This window comes from Cherax quadricarinatus, chromosome 35 (genome assembly GCF_038502225.1).
Source record: "Cherax quadricarinatus isolate ZL_2023a chromosome 35, ASM3850222v1, whole genome shotgun sequence".
In the NCBI taxonomy this organism is placed as follows: Eukaryota; Metazoa; Arthropoda; class Malacostraca; order Decapoda; family Parastacidae; genus Cherax; species Cherax quadricarinatus.
Window position 1 is genome coordinate 17,925,327 of NC_091326.1, and position 22,561 is coordinate 17,947,887.

Genomic DNA, 22,561 nt, shown 5'->3' on the forward strand with positions numbered 1-22,561 from the left:
CAGTGAGCTGTTACACTATACTATATGATAGTCACAGTGAGCTGTTACACTATACTATATGATAGTCACAGTGAGCTGTTACACTATACTATATGATAGTCACAGTGAGCTGTTACACTATACTATATGATAGTCACAGTGAGCTGTTACACTATACTATATAATAGTTACAGTGAGCTGTTACACTATACTATATGATAGTCACAGTGAGCTGTTACACTATACTATATGATAGTCACAGTGAGCTGTTACACTATACTATATAATAGTTACAGTGAGCTGTTACACTATACTATATGATAGTCACAGTGAGCTGTTACACTATACTATATGATAGTCACAGTGAGCTGTTACACTATACTATATGATAGTTACAGTGAGCTGTTACACTATACTATATGATAGTCACAGTGAGCTGTTACACTATACTATATGATAGTCACAGTGAGCTGTTACACTATACTATATAATAGTTACAGTGAGCTGTTACACTATACTATATGATAGTCACAGTGAGCTGTTACACTATACTATATGATAGTCACAGTGAGCTGTTACACTATACTATATAATAGTTACAGTGAGCTGTTACACTATACTATATGATAGTCACAGTGAGCTGTTACACTATACTATATGATAGTCACAGTGAGCTGTTACACTATACTATATGATAGTTACAGTGAGCTGTTACACTATACTATATGATAGTCACAGTGAGGTGTTACACTATACTATATGATAGTCACAGTGAGCTGTTACACTATACTATATAATAGTTACAGTGAGCTGTTACACTATACTATATGATAGTCACAGTGAGCTGTTACACTATACTATATGATAGTCACAGTGAGCTGTTACACTATACTATATAATAGTTACAGTGAGCTGTTACACTATACTATATGATAGTCACAGTGAGCTGTTACACTATACTATATAATAGTTACAGTGAGCTGTTACACTATACTATATGATAGTCACAGTGAGCTGTTACACTATACTATATGATAGTCACAGTGAGCTGTTACACTATACTATATGATAGTTACAGTGAGCTGTTACACTATACTATATGATAGTCACAGTGAGCTGTTACACTATACTATATGATAGTCACAGTGAGCTGTTACACTATACTATATGATAGTCACAGTGAGCTGTTACACTATACTATATGATAGTCACAGTGAGCTGTTACACTATACTATATGATAGTCACAGTGAGCTGTTACACTATACTATATGATAGTCACAGTGAGCTGTTACACTATACTATATGATAGTCACAGTGTGTTGTTACACGATACTATATGATAGTCACAGTGAGCTGTTACACTATACTATATGATAGTCACAGTGAGCTGTTACACTATACTATATGATAGTCACAGTGTGTTGTTACACTATACTATATGATAGTCACAGTGAGCTGTTACACTATACTATATGATAGTTACAGTGAGCTGTTACACTATACTATATGATAGTCACAGTGAACTGTTACACTATACTATATGAATATCACAGTGAGCTGTAACACTATACTATATGATAGTCACAGTGAGCTGTTACACTATACTATATGATAGTCACAGTGAGCTGTTACACTATACTATATGATAGTCACAGTGAGCTGTTACATTATACTATATGATAGTCACAGTGAGCTGTTACACTATACTATATGATAGTCACAGTGAGCTGTTACACTATACTATATGATAGTTACAGTGAGCTGTTACACTATACTATATGATAGTCACAGTGTGTTGTTACACTATACTATATGATAGTCACAGTGAGCTGTTACACTATACTATATGATAGTTACAGTCTCTTATTAAACTATTCTATATGATAGTCACATCAACAGTGTTGCTGCTACACTATATGATAGTTACATCAACAGTGTTGCTGCTACACTATATGATAGTTACATCAACAGTGTTGCTGCTACACTATATGATAGTTACATCAACAGTGTTGCTGCTTACATCAACAGTGTTGCTGCTACACTATATGATAGTTACATCAACAGTGTTGCTGCTACACTATATGATAGTAACATCAACAGTGTTGCTGCTGCACTATATGATAGTAACATCAACAGTGTTGCTGCTACACTATATGATAGTTACATCAGCAGTGTTGCTGCTACACTATATGATAGTTACATCAACAGTGTTGCTGCTACACTATATGATAGTTACATCAGCAGTGTTGCTGCTACACTATATGATAGTTTCATCAACAGTGTTGCTGCTACACTATATGATAGTTACATCAACAGTGTTGCTGCTACACTATATGATAGTTACATCAGCAGTGTTGCAGATACACTATATGATAGTAACATCAACAGTGTTGCTGCTACACTATATGATAGTTACATCAGCAGTGTTGCTGCTACACTATATGATAGTCACATCAACAGTGTTGCTGCTACACTATTCTATATGATAGTTACATCAACAGTGTTGCTGCTACACTATATGATAGTTACATCAACAGTGTTGCTGCTACACTATATGATAGTTACATCAACAGTGTTGCTGCTACACTATATGATAGTTACATCAACAGTGTTGCTGCTACACTATATGATAGTTACATCAACAGTGTTGCTGCTACACTATATGATAGTTACATCAACAGTGTTGCTGCTAAACTATATGATAGTTACATCAACAGTGTTGCTGCTACACTATATGATAGTTACATCAACAGTGTTGCTGCTAAACTATATGATAGTTACATCAACAGTGTTGCTGCTACACTATATGATAGTTACATCAACAGTGTTGCTGCTAAACTATATGATAGTTACATCAGCAGTGTTGCTGCTACACTATATGATAGTTACATCAACAGTGTTGCTGCTACACTAGTCTATATGATAGTTACATCAACAGTGTTGCTGCTACACTAGTCTATATGATAGTTACATCAACAGTGTTACTGCTACACTATATGATAGTTACATCAACAGTGTTGCTGCTACACTATATGATAGTAACATCAACAGTGTTGCTGCTACACTATATGATAGTTACATCAACAGTGTTGCTGCTACACTATATGATAGTAACATCAACAGTGTTGCTGCTACACTATATGATAGTTACATCAACAGTGTTGCTGCTACACTATATGATAGTAACATCAACAGTGTTGCTGCTACACTATATGATAGTTACATCAACAGTGTTGCTGCTACACTATATGATAGTTACATCAGCAGTGTTGCTGCTACACTATATGATAGTAACATCAACAGTGTTGCTGCTACACTATATGATAGTTACATCAACAGTGTTGCTGCTACACTATATGATAGTTACATCAACAGTGTTGCTGCTACACTATATGATAGTTACATCAACAGTGTTGCTGCTACACTATATGATAGTAACATCAACAGTGTTGCTGCTACACTATATGATAGTTACATCAACAGTGTTGCTGCTACACTATATGATAGTAACATCAACAGTGTTGCTGCTACACTATATGATAGTAACATCAACAGTGTTGCTGCTACACTATATGATAGTTACATCAACAGTGTTGCTGCTACACTATATGATAGTTACATCAACAGTGTTGCTGCTACACTATATGATAGTTACATCAACAGTGTTGCTGCTACACTATATGATAGTTACATCAACAGTGTTGCTGCTACACTATATGATAGTAACATCAACAGTGTTGCTGCTACACTATATGATAGTTACATCAACAGTGTTGCTGCTACACTATATGATAGTAACATCAACAGTGTTGCTGCTACACTATATGATAGTTACATCAACAGTGTTGCTGCTACACTATATGATAGTTACATCAAGAGTGTTGCTGCTACACTATATGATAGTTACATCAGCAGTGTTGCTGCTACACTATATGATAGTTACATCAACAGTGTTGCTGCTACACTATATGATAGTTACATCAACAGTGTTGCTGCTACACTATATGATAGTTACATCAACAGTGTTGCTGCTACACTATATGATAGTCACATCAGCAGTGTTGCAGATACACTACTCTATATGATAGTCACACAGTGGGAACAAAAACCAGCTGTTTGTCACTATTATATTCCATAACACAGGATGTGGTTACATAGTGTTGAAATGTATCAACCTGAGCTGGGAGACTTCAGAAGTGTCAGCTTGAGCTGGAAGACCTCAGTAGTGTCAGCTTGAGCTGGGAGACTTCAATAAGTTAGCAAGGATATCGTCAAGTATTCCATTAAGTGCACATCATGCATGGCAGCTTCAAAGGTTTGATTCCACCAGAGCTGGAGTCACTATCACCTGGGAATTACCATCCCTCAGGATGGTCTACCCGAGTCGGAGGAAAAAGACGAGGGAAAGGGATAGAGGGAGACGGAATATAATACTATTTCCTTGTAAGGAAAAAGATTCTTTCTCACTGTGGAATAGCAGGTATTAGCTTCGTGACAAGTGATGTTTTAAAACAATAGACTTATTTACTACCTCTCACTCATTATATCTCATAATCAGCTGAGTGACGTGAACACTCACATCTGACTAATGTAAACACAATCAGCTGAGTGACGTGAGCACTCACATCTGACTAATGTAAACACAATCAGCTGAGTGACGTGAACACTCACATCTGACTAATGTAAACACAATCAGCTGAGTGACGTGAACACTCACATCTGACTAATGTAAACACAATCAGCTGAGTGACGTGAGCACTTACATCTGACTAATGTAAACACAATCAGCTGAGTGACGTGAACACTCACATCTGACTAATGTAAACACAATCAGCTGAGTGACGTGAGCACTTACATCTGACTAATGTAAACACAATCAGCTGAGTGACGTGAACACTCACATCTGACTAATGTAAACACAATCAGCTGAGTGACGTGAGCACTTACATCTGACTAATGTAAACACAATCAGCTGAGTAACCTGAGCACTTACAGCTGATTAATATAAACATAATCAGTTGACTGACATGAACACTCACAGCTTACTAATGCAAGTACTAAGAGAGCTTGACTGACGTTAAATTCTCTCAGCCGATTAAATGTTAACATTCCCAGCAGAATAACAGTAAACGTGTTACAACCTGGAGGATATTTCCTCTTCCTCATACACTGGAACAAGATGCTGTGCCTGTTACCTGTTTCGAGACTTTTTTCACCCTCAGTCTGGCCTGGGGTCAGGCTCCCTGATGATTGCCTGATCAACCAGGGTGTTGGAGTTAGAGACTAACTGGGCCACCAATACATCACAGTCTGGTTAATCTGGCACTTGGCGGAGATAGTGATCCAGTTTCCTCTTGTGCTGGCAACATTAGTGATATCTGGTGGTAGCAAGGTCTTGGAGCAGGGATGGTGACAGTGGTAGCAAGGTCTTGGAGCAGGGATGGTCACACAGTGGTAGCAAGGTCTTGGAGCAGGGATGGTCACACAGTGGTAGCAAGGTCTTGGAGCAGGGATGGTCACACAGTGGTAGCAAGGTCTTGGAGCAGGGATGGTCACACAGTGGTAGCAAGGTCTTGGAGCAGGGATGGTCACACAGTGGTAGCAAGGTCTTGGAGCAGGGATGGTCACACAGTGGTAGCAAGGTCTTGGAGCAGGGTCACACAGTGGTCAACTTGGACAGTGGTAGCAAGGTCTTGGAGCAGGGATGGTCACACAGTGGTAGCAAGGTCTTGGAGCAGGGATGGTCACACAGTGGTAGCAAGGTCTTGGAGCAGGGATGGTCACACAGTGGTAGCAAGGTCTTGGAGCAGGGATGGTCACACAGTGGTAGCAAGGTCTTGGAGCAGGGATGGTCACACAGTGGTAGCAAGGTCTTGGAGCAGGGATGGTCACACAGTGGTAGCAAGGTCTTGGAGCAGGGATGGTCACACAGTGGTAGCAAGGTCTTGGAGCAGGGATGGTCACACAGTGGTAGCAAGGTCTTGGAGCAGGGATGGTCACACAGTGGTAGCAAGGTCTTGGAGCAGGGATGGTCACACAGTGGTAGCAAGGTCTTGGAGCAGGGATGGTCACACAGTGGTAGCAAGGTCTTGGAGCAGGGATGGTCACACAGTGGTAGCAAGGTCTTGGAGCAGGGATGGTCACACAGTGGTAGCAAGGTCTTGGAGCAGGGATGGTCACACAGTGGTAGCAAGGTCTTGGAGCAGGGATGGTCACACAGTGGTAGCAAGGTCTTGGAGCAGGGATGGTCACACAGTGGTAGCAAGGTCTTGGAGCAGGGATGGTCACACAGTGGTAGCAAGGTCTTGGAGTCACACAGTGGTAGCAAGGTCACACAGTGGTAGCAAGGTCTTGGAGCAGGGATGGTCACACAGTGGTAGCAAGGTCTTGGAGCAGGGATGGTCACACAGTGGTAGCAAGGTCTTGGAGCAGGGATGGTCACACAGTGGTAGCAAGGTCTTGGAGCAGGGATGGTCACACAGTGGTAGCAAGGTCTTGGAGCAGGGATGGTCACACAGTGGTAGCAAGGTCTTGGAGCAGGGATGGTCACACAGTGGTAGCAAGGTCTTGGAGCAGGGATGGTCACACAGTGGTAGCAAGGTCTTGGAGCTGGAGCAGGGACACAGTGGTAGCAAGGTCTTGGAGCAGGGATGGTCACACAGTGGTAGCAAGGTCTTGGAGCAGGGATGGTCACACAGTGGTAGCAAGGTCTTGGAGCAGGGATGGTCACACAGTGGTAGCAAGGTCTTGGAGCAGGGATGGTCACACAGTGGTAGCAAGGTCTTGGAGCAGGGATGGTCACACAGTGGTAGCAAGGTCTTGGAGCAGGGATAGCAAGGTCTTGGAGCACACAGTGGTAGCAAGGTCTTGGAGCAGGGATGGTCACACAGTGGTAGCAAGGTCTTGGAGCAGGGATGGTCACACAGTGGTAGCAAGGTCTTGGAGCAGGGATGGTCACACAGTGGTAGCAAGGTCTTGGAGCAGGGATGGTCACACAGTGGTAGCAAGGTCTTGGAGCAGGGATGGTCACACAGTGGTAGCAAGGTCTTGGAGCAGGGATGGTCACACAGTGGTAGCAAGGTCTTGGAGCAGGGATGGTCACACAGTGGTAGCAAGGTCTTGGAGCAGGGATGGTCACACAGTGGTAGCAAGGTCTTGGAGCAGGGACGGTCACACAGTGGTAGCAAGGTCTTGGAGCAGGGATGGTCACACAGTGGTAGCAAGGTCTTGGAGCAGGGATGGTCACACAGTGGTAGCAAGGTCTTGGAGCAGGGATGGTCACACAGTGGTAGCAAGGTCTTGGAGCAGGGAGCAGGGATGGAGCAGGGATGGTCACACAGTGGTAGCAAGGTCTTGGAGCAGGGATGGTCACACAGTGGTAGCAAGGTCTTGGAGCAGGGATGGTCACACAGTGGTAGCAAGGTCTTGGAGCAGGGATGGTCACACAGTGGTAGCAAGGTCTTGGAGCAGGGATGGTCACACAGTGGTAGCAAGGTCTTGGAGCAGTGATGGTCACACAGTGGTAGCAAGGTCTTGGAGCAGGGATGGTCACACAGTGGTAGCAAGGTCTTGGAGCAGGGAGTGGTCACACAGTGGTAGCAAGGTCTTGGAGCAGGGGGTCACACAGTGGTAGCAAGGTCTTGGAGCAGCGATGGGTACCGTGGTAGCAAGGTCTTGGAGCAGAGATGGTTACAGTGGTAGCAAGGTCTTGGAGCAGAGATGGTTACAGTGGTAGCAAGGTCTTGGAGCAGAGATGGTTACAGTGGTAGCAAGGTCTTGGAGCAGAGATGGTTACAGTGGTAGCAAGGTCTTGGAGCAGGGACACAGTGGTAGCAAGGTCTTGGAGCAGGGATGGTCACACAGTGGTAGCAAGGTCTTGGAGCAGGGATGGTCACACAGTGGTAGCAAGGTCTTGGAGCAGGGATGGTCACACAGTGGTAGCAAGGTCTTGGAGCAGGGATGGTCACACAGTGGTAGCAAGGTCTTGGAGCAGGGATGGTCACACAGTGGTAGCAAGGTCTTGGAGCAGGGATGGTCACAGTGGTAGCAAGGTCTTGGAGCAGGGATGGTCACACAGTGGTAGCAAGGTCTTGGAGCAGGGATGGTCACACAGTGGTAGCAAGGTCTTGGAGCAGGGATGGTCACACAGTGGTAGCAAGGTCTTGGAGCAGGGATGGTCACACAGTGGTAGCAAGGTCTTGGAGCAGGGATGGTCACACAGTGGTAGCAAGGTCTTGGAGCAGGGATGGTCACAGGGGCTTTGCATCTCACTCTGTACCTATATATACCCTCTTGTGTCCCTGCATTGTTTGTAACGGCTTGACAAAACTCCTGGAGAGCGAAACGTTGCCACAATAAAATGTCACATTTCTTGTTAGTTGCACTTACGTCCTTTTACCTTCAATAATATTACTTTCATTTTGTTCTTCAATACTGTTTATTCCTCCTCTTCCTCCACTTACCATTCGTTGCTTTTTAAGTTTCAGAAAATACGCTTCACTAATTAACTGTTTTATGATATTCTTGACTTTTGTAAGTGTTCTTGAACATCATATTCATTATACTTAAAACTCTCATTATATATTCATAAAAAACACTGAGCCTAAGTTTAAATTTCGACGTCATTTTCCCAGCTTCAAACTTCCTAACATTATCATCTTATTCAACTATCTTTTCCGCAGATTCTTTATTCATTTTCCTTTGAGCCTTGTTTATTATCTCCCCTCCTCATGCCGGGGACGCGGGAGGAAGAGGGGAGGAAAGAAGGGGGTAACGAGAGTAAGGCGGAGGGGGAGAGGAGAAATAAGAAGGGAACAATCAGCTGGAAGTGTTTACATCCGTCAGCTGATCGTCTGTCAAAATAAATTTGACTCTCAGAGAGTGTTTGCTATACTCCTTCCTATATATACAGTAGCCAGGACACTGTTACTGTTGCTACCTATCAAGGGTAGCCAGGACACTGTTACTGTTGCTACCTATCAAGGGTAGCCAGGACACTGTTACTGTGGCTACATATCAAGGGTAGCCAGGACGCTGTTACTGTTGCTACCTATCAAGGGTAGCCAGGACGCTGTTACTGTTGCTACCTATCAAGGGTAGCCAGGACACTGTTACTGTGGCTACCTATCAAGGGTAGCCAGGACACTGTTACTGTTGCTACCTATCAAGGGTAGCCAGGACACTGTTACTGTGGCTACCTATCAAGGGTAGCCAGGACACTGTTACTGTGGCTACCTATCAAGGGTAGCCAGGACACTGTTACTGTTGCTACTTATCAAGGGCAGCCAGGACACTGTTACTGTGGCTACCTATCAAGGGTAGCCAGGACACTGTTACTGTGGCTACCTATCAAGGGTAGCCAGGACACTGTTACTGTGGCTACCTATCAAGGGTAGCCAGGACACTGTTACTGTGGCTACCTATCAAGAGTAGCCAGGACACTGTTACTGTTGCTACCTATCAAGAGTAGCCAGGACACTGTTATTGTTGCTACCTATCAAGGGTAGCCAGGACACTGTTACTGTTGCTACCTATTAAGGGTAGCCAGGACACTGTCACTGTTGCTACCTATCAAGGGTAGCCAGGACACTGTTACTGTGGCTACCTATCAAGGGTAGCCAGGACACTGTTACTGTGGCTACCTATCAAGGGTAGCCAGGACACTGTTACTGTTGCTACCTATCAAGAGTAGCCAGGACACTGTTATTGTTGCTACCTATGAAGAGTAGCCAGGACACTGTTACTGTTGCTACCTATCAAGGGTAGCCAGGACACTGTTACTGTGGCTACCTATCAAGGGTAGCCAGGACACTGTTACTGTGGCTACCTATCAAGGGTAGCCAGGACACTGTTACTGTTGCTACCTATCAAGGGTAGCCAGGACACTGTTACTGTGGCTACCTATCAAGGGTAGCCAGGACACTGTTACTGTTGCTACCTATCAAGGGTAGCAAGGACACTGTTACTGTGGCTACCTATCAAGGGTAGCCAGGACACTGTTACTGTGGCTACCTATCAAGGGTAGCCAGGACACTGTTACTGTTGCTACCTATCAAGGGTAGCCAGGACACTGTTACTGTTGCTACCTATCAAGGGTAGCCAGGACACTGTTACTGTTGCTACCTATCAAGGGTAGCCAGGACACTGTTACGGTTGCTACCTATCAAGGGTAGCCAGGACACTGTTACTGTGGCTACCTATGAAGGGTAACCAGGACACTGTTACTATTGTTACCTATCAAGGGTAGCCAGGACACTGTTGGTGTTGTTACCTATCAAGGGTAGCCAGGACACTGTTGGTGTTATCTATCAAGGGTAGCCAGGACACTGTTGGTGTTGTTATCTATCAAGGGTAGCCAGGACACTGTTGGTGTTGTTATCTATCAAGGGTAGCCAGGACACTGTTGGTGTTATCTATCAAGGGTAGCCAGGACACTGTTGGTGTTGTTATCTATCAAGGGTAGCCAGGACACTGTTGGTGTTGTTATCTATCAAGGGTAGCCAGGACGCTGTTGGTGTTGATATCTATCAAGGGTAGCCAGGACACTGTTGGTGTTGTTATCTATCAAGGGTAGCCAGGACACTGTTGGTGTTGTTATCTATCAAGGGTAGCCAGGACGCTGTTGGTGTTGTTACCTATCAAGGGTAGCCAGGACGCTGTTGGTGTTGTTATCTATCAAGGGTAGCCAGGACACTGTTGGTGTTGTTACATATCAAGGGTAGCCAGGACACATATCAAGGGTAGCCAGGACACTGTTGGTGTTGTTATCTATCAAGGGTAGCCAGGACACTGTTGGTGTTATCTATCAAGGGTAGCCAGAACACTGTTGGTGTTATCTATCAAGGGTAGCCAGGACACTGTTATCTATCTAGGGTGGACACTGTTGGTGTTGTTATCTATCAAGTTATCTATCAAGGGTAGCCAGGACACTGTTGGTGTTGTTACCTATCAAGGGTAGCCAGGACACTGTTGGTGTTGTTATCTATCAAGGGTAGCCAGGACACTGTTGGTGTTGTTATCTAAAGGGTAGCCAGGACACTGTTACTGTTGCTATCTATCAAGGGTAGCCAGGACACTGTTGGTGTTGTTATCTATCAAGGGTAGCCAGGACACTGTTGGTGTTATCTATCAAGGGTAGCCAGGACACTGTTGGTGTTGTTACCTATCAAGGGTAGCCAGGACACTGTTGGTGTTATCTATCAAGGGTAGCCAGGACACTGTTGGTGTTATCTATCAAGGGTAGCCAGGACACTGTTGGTGTTGTTATCTATCAAGGGTAGCCAGGACACTTTTGGTGTTGTAGGGTAGCCAGGACACTATCTAGGGTAGCCAGGACACTGTTGGTGTTGTTATCTATCAAGGGTAGCCAGGACACTGTTGGTGTTGTTATCTATCAAGGGTAGCCAGGACACTGTTGGTGTTGTTATCTATCAAGGGTAGCCAGGACACTGTTGGTGTTGTTATCTATCAAGGGTAGCCAGGACACTGTTGGTGTTGTTATCTATCAAGGGTAGCCAGGACACTGTTGGTGTTGTTATCTATCAAGGGTAGCCAGGACACTGTTGGTGTTGTTATCTATCAAGGGTAGCCAGGACACTGTTGGTGTTGCTATCTATCAAGGGTAGCCAGGACACTGTTATCTATCAAGGGTAGCCAGGACACTGTTGGTGTTGCTATCTATCAAGGGTAGCCAGGACACTGTTGGTGTTGCTATCTATCAAGGGTAGCCAGGACACTGTTGGTGTTGTTACCTATCAAGGGTAGCCAGGACACTGTTGGTGTTGTTATCTATCAAGGGTAGCCAGGACACTGTTACTGTTGCTACCTATCAAGGGTAGCCAGGACACTGTTATCTATCAAGGGTAGCCAGGACACTACCTATCAAGGGTAGCCAGGACACTGTTGGTGTTGTTATCTATCAAGGGTAGCCAGGACACTGTTGGTGTTGTTATCTATCAAGGGTAGCCAGGACACTGTTGGTGTTGTTATCTATCAAGGGTAGCCAGGACACTGTTGGTGTTGTTACCTATCAAGGGTAGCCAGGACACTGTTGGTGTTGTTACCTATCAAGGGTAGCCAGGACACTGTTGGTGTTGTTATCTATCAAGGGTAGCCAGGACACTGTTGGTGTTGTTATCTATCAAGGGTAGCCAGGACACTGTTGGTGTTGTTATCTATCAAGGGTAGCCAGGACACTGTTGGTGTTGTTACCTATCAAGGGTAGCCAGGACACTGTTGGTGTTGTTATCTATCAAGGGTAGCCAGGACACTGTTGGTGTTGTTATCTATCAAGGGTAGCCAGGACACTGTTGTTGGTGTTGTTATCTATCAAGGGTAGCCAGGACACTGTTGGTGTTGTTATCTATCAAGGGTAGCCAGGACACTGTTGGTGTTGTTATCTATCAAGGGTAGCCAGGACACTGTTGGTGTTGTTATCTATCAAGGGTAGCCAGGACACTGTTGGTGTTGTTATCTATCAAGGGTAGCCAGGACACTGTTGGTGTTGTTATCTATCAAGGGTAGCCAGGACACTGTTGGTGTTGTTATCTATCAAGGGTAGCCAGGACACTGTTGGTGTTGTTATCTATCAAGGGTAGCCAGGACACTGTTGGTGTTGTTATCTATCAAGGGTAGCCAGGACACTGTTGGTGTTGTTATCTATCAAGGGTAGCCAGGACACTGTTGGTGTTGTTATCTATCAAGGGTAGCCAGGACACTGTTGGTGTTGTTATCTATCAAGGGTAGCCAGGACACTGTTATCTATCAAGGGTAGCCAGGACACTGTTGTTATCTATCAAGGGTAGCCAGGACACTGTTGGTGTTGTTATCTATCAAGGGTAGCCAGGACACTGTTGGTGTTGTTATCTATCAAGGGTAGCCAGGACACTGTTGGTGTTGTTATCTATCAAGGGTAGCCAGGACACTGTTGGTGTTGTTATCTATCAAGGGTAGCCAGGACACTGTTGGTGTTGTTATCTATCAAGGGTAGCCAGGACACTGTTGGTGTTGTTATCTATCAAGGGTAGCCAGGACACTGTTGGTGTTGTTATCTATCAAGGGTAGCCAGGACACTGTTGGTGTTGTTATCTATCAAGGGTAGCCAGGACACTGTTGGTGTTGTTATCTATCAAGGGTAGCCAGGACACTGTTGGTGTTGTTATCTATCTAGGGTAGCCAGGACACTGTTGGTGTTGTTATCTATCTAGGGTAGCCAGGACACTGTTGGTGTTGTTATCTATCTAGGGTAGCCAGGACACTGTTGGTGTTGTTATCTATCAAGGGTAGCCAGGACACTGTTGGTGTTGTTACATATCAAGGGTAGCCAGGACACTGTTGGTGTTGTTATCTATCAAGGGTAGCCAGGACACTGTTGGTGTTGTTATCTATCAAGGGTAGCCAGGACACTGTTGGTGTTGTTATCTATCAAGGGTAGCCAGGACACTGTTGGTGTTGTTATCTATCAAGGGTAGCCAGGACACTGTTGGTGTTATCTATCAAGGGTAGCCAGGACACCTATGTTGTTTGTTATCTATCAAGGGTAGCCAGGACACTGTTACATATTAGCCAGGACACTGTGGTGTTATCTATCACACTGTTGGTGGGTAGCCAGGACACTGTTGGTGTTGTTACCTATCAAGGGTAGCCAGGACACTGTTGGTGTTGTTATCTATCAAGGGTAGCCAGGACACTGTTGGTGTTGTTATCTATCAAGGGTAGCCAGGACACTGTTGGTGTTGTTATCTATCAAGGGTAGCCAGGACACTGTTGGTGTTGTTATCTATCAAGGGTAGCCAGGACACTGTTGGTGTTGTTATCTATCAAGGGTAGCCAGGACACTGTTGGTGTGGTTATCTATCAAGGGTAGCCAGGACACTGTTGGTGTTGTTATCTATCAAGGGTAGCCAGGACACTGTTGGTGTTGTTATCTATCAAGGGTAGCCAGGACACTGTTGGTGTTGTTATCTATCAAGGGTAGCCAGGACACTGTTGGTGTTGTTATCTATCAAGGGTAGCCAGGACACTGTTGTTGTTACATATCAAGGGTAGCCAAGACACTGTTGGTGTTGTTATCTATCAAGGGTAGCCAGGACACTGTTGGTGTTGTTATCTATCAAGGGTAGCCAGGGCACTGTTGGTGTTGTTATCTATCAAGGGTAGCCAGGACACTGTTGGTGTTGTTATCTATCAAGGGTAGCCAGGACACTGTTGGTGTTGTTATCTATCAAGGGTAGCCAGGACACTGTTGGTGTTGTTATCTATCAAGGGTAGCCAGGACACTGTTGGTGTTGTTATCTATCAAGGGTAGCCAGGACACTGTTGGTGTTGTTATCTATCAAGGGTAGCCAGGACACTGTTGGTGTTGTTATCTATCAAGGGTAGCCAGGACACTGTTGGTGTTGTTATCTATCAAGGGTAGCCAGGACACTGTTGTTGTTATCTATCAAGGGTAGCCAGGACACTGTTGGTGTTGTTATCTATCAAGGGTAGCCAGGACACTGTTGGTGTTGTTATCTATCAAGGGTAGCCAGGACACTGTTGGTGTTGTTATCTATCAAGGGTAGCCAGGACACTGTTGGTGTTGTTATCTATCAAGGGTAGCCAGGACACTGTTGGTGTTGTTATCTATCAAGGGTAGCCAGGACACTGTTGGTGTTGTTATCTATCAAGGGTAGCCAGGACACTGTTGGTGTTGTTATCTATCAAGGGTAGCCAGGACACTGTTGGTGTTGTTATCTATCAAGGGTAGCCAGGACACTGTTGGTGTTGTTATCTATCAAGGGTAGCCAGGACACTGTTGGTGTTGTTATCTATCAAGGGTAGCCAGGACACTGTTGGTGTTGTTATCTATCAAGGGTAGCCAGGACACTGTTGGTGTTATCTATCAAGGGTAGCCAGGACACTGTTGGTGTTGTTATCTATCAAGGGTAGCCAGGACACTGTTGGTGTTGTTATCTATCAAGGGTAGCCAGGACACTGTTGGTGTTGTTATCTATCAAGGGTAGCCAGGACACTGTTGGTGTTGTTATCTATCAAGGGTAGCCAGGACACTGTTGGTGTTGTTATCTATCAAGGGTAGCCAGGACACTGTTGGTGTTGTTATCTATCAAGGGTAGCCAGGACGCTGTTGGTGTTGTTACCTATCAAGGGTAGCCAGGACGCTGTTGGTGTTATCTATCAAGGGTACCCAGGACATTGTTGTTGTTATCTATCAAGGGTAGCCAGGACACTGTTGGTGTTGTTATCTATCAAGGGTAGCCAGGACACTGTTGGTGTTGTTATCTATCAAGGGTAGCCAGGACGCTGTTGGTGTTGTTACCTATCAAGGGTAGCCAGGACGCTGTTGGTGTTATCTATCAAGGGTACCCAGGACATTGTTGTTGTTATCTATCAAGGGTAGCCAGGACACTGTTCGTGTTTTATCTATCAAGGGTAGCCAGGACACTGTTGGTGTTGTTACCTATCAAGGGTAGCCAGGACACTGTTACTGTTGCTACCTATCAAGGGTAGCCAGGACACCGTTACTATTGCAACTAATGCTGAATACCTACAGCAGCCAGGCCACTGCTACTACCGTTAACCCAACGGCTGCTAGGCCACCGTTGGTGAGGGTACGTACCTAGGGCCGCCAATCCACCGTCCAGAGGGCCGTCATGGGTAGCTGGACCGTTGTTACTGTTGAGGGCGTCGTCAAGGCGTGGATCGTTAGCGCCGCCCAGAGTGTAGTTAGGATTCTCGAAGCTCAACACCCCGTTCTCTGTTAACGGAAAAGAAAACACTAAAATGAGCACTCTGTTTGACTTAAGGCTCAGGGAGATTGACACCAGTGAGTCCATCTATCATCATTCTATCATGCAGGAGGAGCCACATGTCTATGGTGCATCCAACAAAATAAGCAGACTCTTGGATGTCACTACCGCCCGGCTCCGGCTGGGTTACAAGTATCTTTGGCAGGTTAAATCACCACCACCAGATGTAGACCAAACGAAATGTAAACTTTGCCAGATGGACTATTGTCACACCCTGCGTCATTATGTACTGGAGTGTGATCAAATTAATGAATTTAGAAACAACTCACTCAGAAATGTTCAAGAAATGGCTAAGTATTTTATCCACAGTGGTATATTACAGACCATTCTGGAGAAATACCCTGACTTTGCTAGCTGTAAATAAAGCATTACCACATGTGTGCATGTGTGTGTGTGTGTTTGTGTGTGTGTGTGTGTGTGTGTGTGTGTGTGTGTGTGTATGAGTGTGTGTGCGTGTGTGTGTATGAGTTTGTGTATGTGTGTATGTGTGTATGTGTGTATGTGTGTGTGTGTGTGTGTGTTTATGTGTGTGTGTGTGTGACTCAACAATCAACATTTGCACCAATAACTCACTACAGTTGTGACCGGGTGTGGAAGTGTGAATTGCTCATTACTCTAAAATTTGTTCATGATTGTAGCCATGTATACACGTAAGTAACCATTCTTACAGTATTCATTACCTTTGTAACTTGTGAGTTCATTACCTTTGTAACTTGTGAGTTCATTACCTTTGTAACTTGTGAATTCATTACCTCTGTAACTTGCTCAGCTATCAGAACTTTGAGGCCCAGTCCCTGGACCCATTATGTACCTCTGTAATCTTTTGACTACCGCCCACTGGATGGGTATGGGGTGCATAATAAACATACTGAACATTAAAATGGTATAAAATACCGACAGGTTATTGTTTCATACTATGGAACAATGCTCTTCTCCAGACTGAGGGACTGACCACCTCAAAACTTTAAGGGTGATGGACTGATTACATCGTCTTCAAGTATCTTCTGCTTCTATCAACTTTTCTGTACTTGACTGAAGAAGCCTACTGTGTAGGCGAAACGTTTCATAATAAAGATACCTAACTGTTGCATATGTGTCTTACCTAACAATAAACATATTAAACTTAAACTCTGTTTGCGCTTTTTTAAAAATAATATTATATATATATATATATATATATATATATATATATATATATATATATATATATATATATATATATATATATATATATATGTCGTGCCGAATATGTAAAACTGGTCAATTAGCAAGAACTTTAAAATTAAGTTCTTTCTAAAATTTCCTCTTATACGATTAAAGATATATTAATAATTTTGCATCAAAAGAGCCTTGGAAAACTTGCCTAACCTTATTAAAACAAACGCAATTTAATTTAGCCTAATCCAACTAAATATATTTTAAGATAAGTTTACAATGATTTTTGCGATAACTCTGTGACTGAAGAAATACTTCCTAACATCCCTGTGATTCATCTGAGTCTTCAACTTCCAACTGTGTCCCCTTGTTACTGTGTCCCATCTCTGGAACATCTTGTCTCTGTCCACCTTGTCAATTACTCTCAGTATTTAATATGTCGTTATCATATCCCCCCCTATCTCTCCTGTCCTCCAGTGTCGTCAGGTCGATTTCCCTTAACCTCTCCTCGTAGGACATACCCCTTAGCTCTGGGACTAGTTTTGCTGCAAACCTTTGCACTTTCTCTAGTTTCTTTACATGCTTGGCTAGGTGTGGGCTCCAAACTGGTGCCGCATACTCCAATATGGGCCTAACGTACACGGTGTACAGGGTCCTGAACGATTCCTTATTAAGATGAGGGAATGCAATTCTTAGGTTTGCTAGGCGCCCGTATGCAACAGCCGTTATTTGGTTGAAGTGCGCCTCAGGAGATGTACTCGGTGTTATACTTACCTCAAGATCCTTTTCATTGAGTGAGGTTTGTAGTCTCTGGCCCCCTAGACTGTACTCCATCTGCGGTCTTCTTTGCCCTTCCCCAATCTTCATGACTTTGCACTTGGTGGGGTTGAACTCTAGAAGCCTATTTCTGGACCAAGCCTGCAGCCTGTCTAGATCCCCTTCTGCCTGGTCCTCATCCACCAGGGAAAAGGGACACATATGAGTCTATTCCTTGTCATGTCGTTCACATATACAAAAACAGCACTGGTCCTAGGACTGACCCCTGCGGGACCCCGCTCGTCACAGGCGCCCATTGTGATACCTCATCACGTACCATGACTCGTTGTTGCCTCCCTGTCAGGTATTCTCTGAGCCATTGTAGTTCCCTTCCTGTTATACGTGCCTGATCCTCTAGCTTCTGCACTAATCTCTCGTGAGGAACTGTGTCGAAGGCCTTCTTGCAGTCCAAGAAAATGAAATCAACCCACACCCCACTCTCTCGTGTCTTACTTCTGTTACTTGGTCATAAAACTCCAGTAGGTTTGTGACACAGGGTTTGTCTTCCATGAATCCGTGCTGGTGTGTGTGTGTGTGTGTGTGTGTGTGTGTGTGTGTGTGTGTGTGTGTGTGTGTGTGTGTGTGTGTGTGTACTCACCTATATGTGGTTGCAGGGGTCGATTCATAGCTCCTGGCCCCGCCTCTTCACTGGTCGATACTAATTCACTCTCTCCCTGCTCCATGATATTTGTCATGTCTCTTCGTAAAGCTATTTATGGAACTTGCTTCCACTACTTCACTCTCCAGATTATTCCAGCTCCTGACAACTCTAAGACTAAAGAAATACTTCCTAACATCCCTATGACTCATCTGGGTTTTCAGTTTCCAATTGTGTCCCCTTGTTTCTGTATCCCATCTCTGAAACATTCGATCCTTGTCCACCTTGTCAAAGCCTCTTACTATTTTATACGTTGTTATCATGTCATGTGTGTGTGTGTGTGTGTGTGTGTGTGTGTGTGTGTGTGTGTGTGTGTGTGTGTGTGTGTGTGTGTGTGTGTGTGTGTGTGTGTGTGTGTGTGTGTGTGTGTGTGTACACATAAGTTTGAAAGGCAGTCGTGTATACAGAAAAGTTTGCATTAAGTTATAAATAACGAGGCGTGAGTAACTTTGTACACAGGTCACATGAGAAGCAACTAGCATGACCAATACAGCGAGGAGGAGGAGGAGAAAGAAGAAGAAGAAGAAGAAGAAGAAGAAGAAGAAAAAGAGGAGGAGGAAGACGACGAGGGGGAGGAGGAGGGAGAAGGCTTTTCTTGAAGACAAGTACATGAAGAACACAGGTATCATCTGATTTTTGTACCGCAGCTTCACGAAGAAGATGCCTCCCCCATCCCCTCCTCTCTTATTTTTTCACTTTCAATCTCTCTCACTTTCTCTCAATCTATCTCACTTTCCCACTCTCTGTCTCTCTCACTTTCTCACTCTCAATCTCTCTTTTAATTCCCCTCTCTCTCTCTCTCTCTCTCTCTCTCTCTCTCTCTCTCTCTCTCTCTCCTGACCCCACGTTATATTAACATCCCGTTACTGAATGTTGTATACTTATCATATTTACAAGTGCACGCTCACCCCAACATTCCTGACCCCACTCCCCACCACCCCAGCATTCCTGACCCCACTCCCCACCACCCCAGCATTCCTGACCCCACTCCCCACCACCCCAACATTCCTGCCCCCACTCCCCACCACCCCAGCATTCCTGACCCCACTCCCCACCGCCCCAGCATTCCTGACCCCACTCCCCACCACCCCACCATTCCTGACTCCACTCCCCACCACCCCAGCATTCTTAATCCCACTCCCCACCACCCCAGCATTCCTGACCCCACTCCCCACCACCCCAGCATTCCTGACCCCACTCCCCACCACCCCAGCATTCCTGACCCCACTCCCCACCACCCCAGCACTCTTAACCCCACTCCCCACCATCCCAGCATTCTTGACCCCACTCCTCACCACCCCAGCATTCCTAACCAAACTCCCCACCACCCCAGCATTCCTGACCCCATTCCCCACCACCCCAGCATTCCTGGCCCCACTCCCCACCATTCCTGACCCCACTCCCCACCACACCAGCATTCCTGACCCCACTCCCCACCACCCCAGCATTCCTGACCCCACTCCCCGCCACCCCAGCATTCCTGACCCCACTCCCCACCACCCCAGCATTCCTGACCCCACTCCCCGCCACCCCAGCATTCCTGACCCCACTCCCCACCACCCCAGCATTCCTGACCCCACTCCCCACCACCCCAGCATTCCTAACCCCACTCCCCACCACCCCAGCATTCCTAACCCCACTCCCCACCACCCCAGCATTCCTGTCCCCACTCCCCACCACCCCAGCATTCTTGACCCCACTCCCCACCATCCCAGCATTCTTGACCCCACTCCCCACCACCCCAGCATTCCTAACCCCACCACCCCAGCATTCCTGACCCCACTCCCCACCGCCCCAGCATTCCTGACCCCACTCCCCACCACCCCACCATTCATCACTCCACTCCCCACCACCCCAGCATTCTTAATCCCACTCCCCACCACCCCAGCATTCCTGACCCCACTCCCCACCACCCCAGCATTCCTGACCCCACTCCCCACCACCCCAGCATTCCTGACCCCACTCCCCACCACCCCAGCATTCTTAACCCCACTCCCCACCATCCCAGCATTCTTGACCCCACTCCTCACCACCCCAGCATTCCTAATCCCACTCCCCACCACCCCAGCATTCCTGACCCCATTCCCCACCACCCCAGCATTCCTGGCCCCACTCCCCACCATTCCTGACCCCACTCCCCACCACTCCAGCATTCCTGACCCCACTCCCCACAACCCCAGCATTCCTGACCCCACTCCCCGCCACCCCAGCATTCCTGACCCCACTCCCCACCACCCCAGCATTCCTGGCCCCACTCCCCACCACCCCAGCATTCATGACCCCACTCCCCACCATCCCAGCATTCTTGACCCCACTCCACACCACCCCAGCATTCATAACCCCACCACCCCAGCATTCCTGACCCCACTCCCCACCGCCCCAGCATTCCTGACCCCACTCCCCACCACCCCACCATTCCTGACTCCACTCCCCACCACCCCAGCATTCCTTATCCCACTCCCCACCACCCCAGCATTCCTGACCCCACTCCCCACCACCCCAGCATTCCTGACCCCACTCCCCACCACCCCAGCATTCCTGACCCCAATCCCCACCACCCCAGCATTCTTAACCCCACTCCCCACCATCCCAGCATTCTTGACCCCACTCCTCACCACCCCAGCATTCCTAACCCCACTCCCCACCACCCCAGCATTCCTGACCCCATTCCCCACCACCCCAGCATTCCTGGCCCCACTCCCCACCATTCCTGACCCCACTCCCCACCACCCCAGCATTCCTGACCCCACTCCCCACCACCCCAGCATTCCTGACCCCACTCTCCACCACCCCAGTATTCCTGACCCCACTCCCCACCATTCCAGCATTCCTAACCCCACTCCCCACCACCCCAGCATTCCTGACCCCAATCCCCCCCACCCCACCATTCCAGACCCCACTCCCCACTCTCCACCACCCCAGTATTCCTGACCCCATTCCCCACCATTCCAGCTTTCCTAACCCCACTCCCCACCACCCCAGCATTCCTGACCCCATTCCCCACCACCCCACCATTCCAGACCCCACTCCCCACTCCCCACCACCCCAGCATTCCTGGCCCCACTCCCCACCATTCCAGCATTCCTGACCCCACTCCTTATCCTGAGAAGAGGTCACGATAATTTAAGGAAGATCAAGATCTTAAAAAATGGAGGATCGATATTTTACAAGGAGGATCAGGATCTTACAAGTAGGATCAGAGTCCTAAAAGGAGGACTAAGATACTACAAAGAAAGCCAAAACCTTACAAGGAAGATCAGGATCATACAAGGAGGACCAAGATCTTACAAGAACCAGGATCTTACAACAAAGATCAGGATCTTACAAGGAGCACGATCTTACAAGGAGGAAGTAGGATCTTACAAGAAAAATCAGGATCATACAAGGAGGAGCAGGAGCAGGATCTTACTTGGAGGAGCAGGAGCAGGATCTTACTTGGAGGAGCAGGAGCAGGATCTTACAAGGAAGAAGCAGGATCTTACAAGAAAGATCAGGATCTTACAAGGAGGAGCAGGACCTTACGAGGAGGAAGGAGGATCTTGCAGAGATCAAGATCGTACAAGGGGGACCCGAATCTTACAAGGAAGCTCAGGATCTTACAAGGAAGCTCAGGATCTTACAAGCAAGATCAGGATCTTACAAGGGAAAACAAAGATGGTACAAGCAGGTCCTGTGGGAACTGGTGTCTTAAGTGTACACACAAGGGCTTTCAATTTTTAACCTCAACAAGATCTGGGAGACAGTCTTGATGGAATGATCTTGCCAGACTTGTGGAGAGGGTTCAGGACACCCATGGGGCTCCTAGGTGGTGGAGTGGATGAGTGGGTGGAGTGGGTGGAGTAGATCCCAAAGTTGACAGAACACTGGCGTGGGAGAGAGAGAGGGGGAGGGAGGGAGGGGGGGGAAGAAGCCTAGAATAATGGTGAAGGTTGTCGTTGTCCCAGTCACCAGTTATCATGGTTGTCGTTGTCCCAGTCACCAGTTATCATGGCTGTCGTTGTCCCAGTCACCAGTTATCATGGTTGTTGATGTCCCAGTCACCAGTTATAATGGTTGTCGTTGTCCCAGTCACCAGTTGTCATGGTTGTCGTTGTCCCAGTCACCAGTTATCATGGTTGTTGATGTCCCAGTCACCAGTTATAATGG

At 46.3% G+C, this 22,561-nt stretch overlaps 1 protein-coding gene across 2 annotated transcripts in view; it reads right to left on the reverse strand.

Annotated features, from left to right (window-relative positions):
• LOC128695029 (uncharacterized) overlaps nt 1-22,561 on the reverse strand; it is a gene marked incomplete at its 3' end in the record, with an annotated part of 538,480 nt that overhangs the window by 289,182 nt on the left and 226,737 nt on the right. For both annotated transcript variants that reach the window (XM_070091416.1, XM_070091415.1), the window contains 1 exon segment: nt 15,597-15,734. In XM_070091416.1, coding sequence (XP_069947517.1) covers nt 15,597-15,734 — 138 coding nt within the window.